The 6687-nt window shown below is 42.3% G+C and overlaps 1 protein-coding gene across 1 annotated transcript; it reads right to left on the bottom strand.

The window, feature by feature from the left end:
• Positions 1 to 3172: 3172 nt before the first annotated feature.
• LOC140005577 (uncharacterized) lies at positions 3173 to 6123 on the bottom strand. Its single transcript, XM_072046581.1, has 4 exons — positions 5905 to 6123; positions 5365 to 5790; positions 4972 to 5254; positions 3173 to 3936 (listed from the first exon to the last, which is right to left on the bottom strand). Exons 1-4 carry the CDS (start codon positions 6121 to 6123, stop codon positions 3173 to 3175), a joined length of 1692 nt encoding a protein of 563 aa, XP_071902682.1.
• Positions 6124 to 6687: the final 564 nt, after the last annotated feature.

Here is a 6687-nt window from a genome sequence, read left to right as displayed (position 1 = left end):
GACTTGGAATGAACCGTTTCCTCATCAACCTGCGAAGTTCATGCCATGTGGTCACAGGTAGTTCTCCACATCTCCTTCGGCTAAGTCGCACTTGATCCGACCAAATAATGGCGTAATCCGTGAACTCGAGAGTTTACCTTTTGGTCCTCCCTATAGTCTTGACATTCGAAGATCATCTCGATGCGTTTCTCCCACTCCAAGTAGGCATCCGGATCGGATTTCCCTTGGAATGAGGGGATTTTGATTTTGATCTCTTTGAGTGCATCATCGTTCCTTCTTTGGTCTTGGTGAGCATATCTAGGCCGTCGGTCTTTCTCATCTCCGCCATGCATAGGACCGGATTCATCCCTATTGCTTCCTCCATGAACCGAGTTACTTCGTTGTTGATGGTTCTCAAGTTGGTCTATTCACTCATGTAGGGATTCAAGGGACATGTCCATCCTCCATTGGAACTCACTCATCAAGGCCTCCATGTTAAGTTTATTGTCAAAAGGGTGAGAATCCATGCTAAGGTAAACCTGTAAAAAGAGTTAGCAAAGACACAAGGGTATATTGCCTTTCACGCTCCCTTACGTGTTTACACTCAACTCTCTTGTGTCACTCAAAATTACTCACTCTAATGATCTCACAAATAACCCTTATTGGCCTTTGTTTGCCACTCTTGAAAAAATCAGAAAATTTCCTCCAAGGAGCTCCAATGTCGACGTTCAACCACGTATCAAACAATGAATGAAGCAAGGGGTCAAACTGGAACAAACTCAGGTATATGACACAATTAAGATGCTGTTTAATGACTCAAATAATGTAGGAAAGCAATCCTAAGATGATCGATACTAGACGCGACTCACAACTCAAAGCTGAAATTTGGAATCCTAGAAAGACTCCAACCCGAAAACTGGAATTTTGAGCTGCTGTTTTTCCCGAGTTCTGGTCAGTATTTTGGAGGGAAAAAGGTGCTTTTGTGGTGTTCAAATAATGCCAGAATCAGCCCTCAAATTTCAGCCAATTCGGTTTGCAACAACTAGTCCAACCAATTTAGGAAACTCAAGAATCCAAGGGTGATTTGGATAAGGTCTTTGTAGCGGTTTAGGAAACTGGTTTGGGGTGTTTTTGGGGCTATCCAGGTCATTTGAGGTTGTTGGAATTCAGTCGAGAATAGGAAGCTCAAGATATTGAAGCCAATTAAGATTTGGAAGCCAACCAAGAATTGGAAACTCAAACCAATCAAGATTTGGAAATCTGATTTCCCTTGAGCCGAATGTCTCTCGTTCCTCTTTTTTTTTGTTTCGTTTCTTTTCTTCTTTTTTTGTCTTTTGTTCAAGATTTCGGCTCTTCAAGGATCACAATTTCAGATTATACGACAAGATCAAGAAGCGGATGCAAGGTTATTCAAACTTTCAAGAAACCCTAGTTCTTGATTTTATGGTTTCAAGAACTTTCAAGTCAAGTCTTGCAGGTCCAAGAACTTCAAGAATCTTGTTCAAGAACTCAAGAACTTTCCCAAATTATATTATGGTATCCAAGGTTTACAAGAACAACAACCAAAACTCATGAAATAGGTAAAACAGAATTTCAGCAATACTCAAAACGAAATTCCAGCATCTTGACGTGAGAACAAAATAAGGTGCGTGACTTTTTTTTGTTTTTTTTTTACTCTAATGATTCAAACACAACACCAACAAACTCATGGATGAAACTTGGGCAGAAACAACACACGAAAATACTGGAATAATTCTGGAAAATTGCGGACAGCACACTAACATGAAGCGAACGATTCGGACTTCACAAGAAACCCTTCCCACGATTTGACACAAAACCCTAATGACCTAGCAACAAAATTGATGGATAAAAACTGGCTCAAAACAACAAAAACAAGGGATGTAATGTGATACCTCTAACTAGCTCTGATTACCAACTGATACGAACATCGCCAACTTGTGACGAAACCCGCAAGAGACAGGCGCACAGGATCTAGAGGGACGGAGCACGTTTGGAGTTGATGAAATCTTTACCCGTTAATCACGTGGCTAACGAACCTTGGTATAGTGTAGAAGACGCCACAATCTAGTGTGATTCTAGATTGATAAGTCACCTTGAAGATCCTAGGGAATTATTCTAAGAACTTCAGGAAAAGCTCACAAGAAGCCAATGAGAGAACTCTCAATTTTGTATTAAACCAAATCTGAAAAAAAATAATACAAGCAATAGTCCTATATATAATACTACTACTAGATGCTCGAAAATCCAAAAGGGACTTAGGGCTCCAAGGAAGGTCCGTGGCCCTTGCTAAGTTCGGCCAAAGGTAGTGGGCCTCCAAAGGGCCTCCTACTCGGTCCTATGCTCAACATGAGCTTTATTGATCTAGGCCATAACTACTAATGCAATACTTAAACTTTAAATAACTATATGATTAACCATGATACTCCAGAAAGGGCTGTGGCCTTCAAACAAGGTCCTCTTCATCGAGCAAGGCCTCTACCAAGGTGATTTGTCTTTCATTCTCACTTGCAAGGCCTTCTATGGGCCGAGGCCTCCCAACTTGGGCTTGGGCAGCTTGTACTAGAAGTTGGAGTGCTTCCTTCATTTTCTTGACGCGTGCTCGAGTGACAGGGCCGAGGGAAACCTTCACTTGTTCTACTTGTATGGTCTACTCGATGTTCTCCTTCGCATCATTCCCCTCCTCTTGAAAAGGATTTGCCCTCAAATCTGATTCATCTTCTGCGAGAAAGGGACTAAAGTCAGTGACATTAAATGTGGCACTTATAGCTCCATACTCACCTGGGAGGTCCAACTTGTAAGCATTGTTGTTCACACGCTCAAGAACTTGGAAGGAACCGTCGCCTCAGGGGAGTAGCTTGCTTTGTCGTTGAACTGGAAACCTCTCTTTGCGAAGGTGCAACCAATCAAAGATCATTTGACGCCTTCCTTTGTTTGCCTGCTTCGCATATTGACTCGTGCGTTGCTCAATGTTGAGTCACACTTTCTCATGTAGTGCCTTCACAAAATCTGCCTTTTTCTTTTCATCCAGATTGACACACTCAGACAACGGCAAAGGTGACAAATCCAAAGAAGTTAACGGGTTAAAACCATATACAACTTCAAAAGGTGAGAAACGTGTAGCACTATGCACAGTTCGGTTATAGGCAAACTCAACATGAGGAAGACATTCCTCCTAAGACTTAATGTTCTTTTTAATGATGGCACGCAACAATGTAGATAAAGTGCGATTAACAACTTCTGTTTGGCTATCCGTTTGTGGGTGACTTGAAGTCGAGAATAACAGTTTAGTACCTAATTTTCCCCACAATGTCTTCCAGAAATAGCTAAGAAATTTAACATCCCTGTCAGAAACAATAGTTCTAGGCATGCCATGTAACCTAACTATCCCACGAAAGAACAAATCAGCAATGTAAGAAGCATCATCCGTTTTGTGACAAGCAATGAAATGAGCCATTTTAGGAAATCTGTCAACTACCACAAATATGCTATCATGTCCTTTCCTAGACCTAGGCAACCCAAGTACAAAATTCATAGAAATATCGATCCAAGGTGTAGTAGGCACAGGTAAAGGGGTATACAAACCGAATGGTTGAGTCTTAGACTTAGCTTTGTGGCACACAATGCATCGACCAACCACACGTTCCACATCTCTTCTCATCTTTGGCCAATAGAAGTGTTCCTGCAAAACAACCAAAGTCTTTGCAGCACCAAAGTGTCCCATTAGACTACCTGAATGTGCTTCATGGACTAACAATAGACTGAGGGATGCATAGTTTTTCAACTCGAAACAAATAACCATCATGCATAAAAAAGTGATCCAACCTAGATTGTAAGCATTGTGCATAGCATTCACTAAAATCTGGATCTTTTGCATATAACTCCTTGATGGTTTCAAAACCAAGTAGCTTAGTGTTGAGTAAGGTAAGTAAAGAGTACCTGCATGACAAGGCATCAGCTACTACATTGATTTTACCTGTCTTATACTTGATCATGTATGGGAAAGTCTCAACAAAAGCAATCCATCGGCATGCCTTTTGTTCAGCTTTTGTTGTGACTTCAAGTGTTTGAGTGACTCGTGATCAGTATGAATGACGAACTCCCTTGCTCTCAAATAACGTTGCCATGTTTCGAGAGCCCTAATGAGGGAGTATAGCTCCTTATCGTAGGTGGAGTAGTTCAAGGCTGCCCCACTCAGTTTCTCGCTAAAGTAGGCCTACCCTCTTGCATTAACACAGCTCCAATGCCAACACCTGAAGTATCACATTCGATTTCAAACATCTTGTCAAAACTAGGCAAAGAAAGTACAGGTGTGTGCGTGAGTTTGTGTCTAAGTAATTGAAATGCCTTATCTTGGTCAGCTCCCCAATGAAAGGCGACATTCTTCTTGATTACGGCAGTCAACGGAGCGGCAATGGTGCTGAAATCTCGCACAAACCTGCTGTAAAAACTAGCTAATCCATGGAAGCTCCTTACTTCGCTCACAGTCTTTGGTGTCGGCCATTCTTGGATCGCTTTCACCTTCCTTTTATCTACCTGTATTCCCTATGCACTAATAACATATCCTTGAAAGACCAACTGATTAGTGCAAAAAGAACACTTTTTCAAGTTAGCATACAAACTTGCTTGGCATAAGGCATTTAAAATAACACGTAAATGATCTATGTGTTCATCAAGATTTCGACTAGAGACTAAGATATCATCAAAATAGACTACCACAAATTTATCAAGAAAAGGGCGTAGAATATGATTCATTAACCTCATGAATGTATTAGGGGCGTTAGATAAACCAAAGGGCATGACTAGCCATTTATACAACCCATAAGTAGTCTTAAAAGCCGTTTTCCATTCGTCCCCGTCCTTCATTCGGCTTTGGTGATACCCACTTTTAAAATCAATTTTCATGAAAATTACAGCCCCATTTAGTTCATCTAGCATGTCATCTAACCTAGGTATAGGATGACGATACTTTACCGTTATCGAATTGATGGCTCTGCAATCCACACATGCGTGAGCTTCCATCCTTCTTTGGCGCCAAGATGATGAGGACGGCACAGGGACTTAGGCTTTCATGCACCCAACCTTTCTTAAGCAGTTCGTCCACTTGCCTTTGTAGTTCCTTGGTTTCCTCGGGACTCATGCGATAGGGGGCTTTATTGGGCAATGGTGAGCCCAGAATGAGGTTTATTTGGTGCTCAATGCCACGGATGGGAGGTAGTCCATCCGGGATCTCCTCAGGAAACATATCCTCAAATTCCTGCAACAATGAGATAACACGGGGTATCATGAAAATATACAGTGGTTAAATTTATATGGTAGTTATGATGGTAGTTATATGGTAGAAGCAAGCATAACTTCTTTACATACTATCATAAGCAAGTGTTGGTAAGAAAGTAAAGCTTTCTTTACATCCCTGGCTTTTGCGAGCATGCTTTGCTTCCTCTCAGTTCTCTTCTCAAGGGCCGAATCATTTAAGGCCAGTTTTCCCTCACTCTTCTCGGCTCCTTTCAATTTCCTTTGCTCCTCGTGTTCTTGTTGCAACCGGACTTGGTCCTCGTGCACTTGTTTAGGAGTGAGAGGCACAAGTGTGACTTTCCTGTTGTCGTGCATAAAGGTGTACTTATTGGTGAAACCATCGTGGCTAGTTCTTTCATCATATTGCGATGGTCTCCCCAATAGCACATGAGTAGCTTGCATTGGCACGACATCATAGAGGACTTTATCCTCGTATCGACCAATGCGGAATAGGATCTCGACTTGCTTTGTGACTCGCACATCTCCACTGTCGTTCAACTATTGGAGCCTATATGGATGTGAATGCTTGATTGTAGGAAGCGAGGCCTTCTCCACTAGTGTCATACTTGCCACGTTTGTACAACTCCTGGGATCAATTATAAGACTACACACCTTGCCTTTTATGTGACAACGTGTGTAGAAGATGTTTTCCCTTTGTTGGCCATTTTCTTCCTTTACTTGAGCAGTTAGCACCTTTTGAACCACTAAGTCGAGTTGTTCATTCGTTGGTATTTCCTCACTAGAATCGGCATCCTTCTCTCCCAACGATGGTACTCCTTTATAGCTGTCTTCTTCATCCGTCACTACTTCTCCATTTTCAAGTAAGAGCATGGTTCGTCGATTTGGACACTGAGATGCGATGTGACCAAACCCTTGGCTTTTGAAGCACTTGATCTCACGGTTATGGGCTTTAGAGGCATCAGTCACCGCCTTGGTATCCTTCCCGAAGCTCCCATAATCGGTTTCTTCTCCTTCGTAGGCGGATATGTTCTCCAATTCGAGCTAACCGGTGTACTAGTGAGTCGAGTGGCATCCCTCCTCTTGAGACGACGCTCCACTTTAGAAGCTTTGTCCACCATGTCCGTGATTTCCACGTAGTGATGCAACTCCACTACCTCTGCAATCTTGGGTCTCAACCCAGTTAAGAACCTAGCCATTGTCGCTTCCCGGTCCTCCACTACATCGGCACGTAGCATGGCTATTTCCATCTCCTTGAAATAGTCATCTACACTTCGAGACCCTTGACTCAAGTTTTGTAGTTTTTGATAAAGGTCTCGGTGATAGTGACTTGGAATGAACCGTTTCCTCATCAACCTGCGAAGTTCATGCCATGTGGTCACAGGTAGTTCTCCACATCTCCTTCGGCTAAGTCGCACTTGATCCGACCAAATAATG

The sequence above is a fragment of the Coffea arabica genome, chromosome 4e (genome assembly GCF_036785885.1).
Source record: "Coffea arabica cultivar ET-39 chromosome 4e, Coffea Arabica ET-39 HiFi, whole genome shotgun sequence".
Taxonomy (NCBI): Eukaryota; Viridiplantae; Streptophyta; class Magnoliopsida; order Gentianales; family Rubiaceae; genus Coffea; species Coffea arabica.
The sequence above is the reverse complement of the archived record's forward strand: the minus strand, read 5'-3'. Positions and strand labels throughout refer to the sequence as shown.

Excerpts from the sequence above, each read along its gene's own strand:
- LOC140005577 (XM_072046581.1), bottom strand. The coding sequence starts at position 6,123 with ATGCTCTTACTTGAAAATGGAGAAGTAGTGACGGATGAAGAAGACAGC. Across the intron at positions 5,255-5,364 it reads ACCAACACTTGCTTATGATA|GAATTTGAGGATATGTTTCC; the intron begins GTATGTAAAGAA and ends TCATTGTTGCAG. Across the intron at positions 3,937-4,971 it reads GAGCCATCAATTCGATAACG|GTACTCTTTACTTACCTTAC; the intron begins GTAAAGTATCGT and ends CTTGTCATGCAG.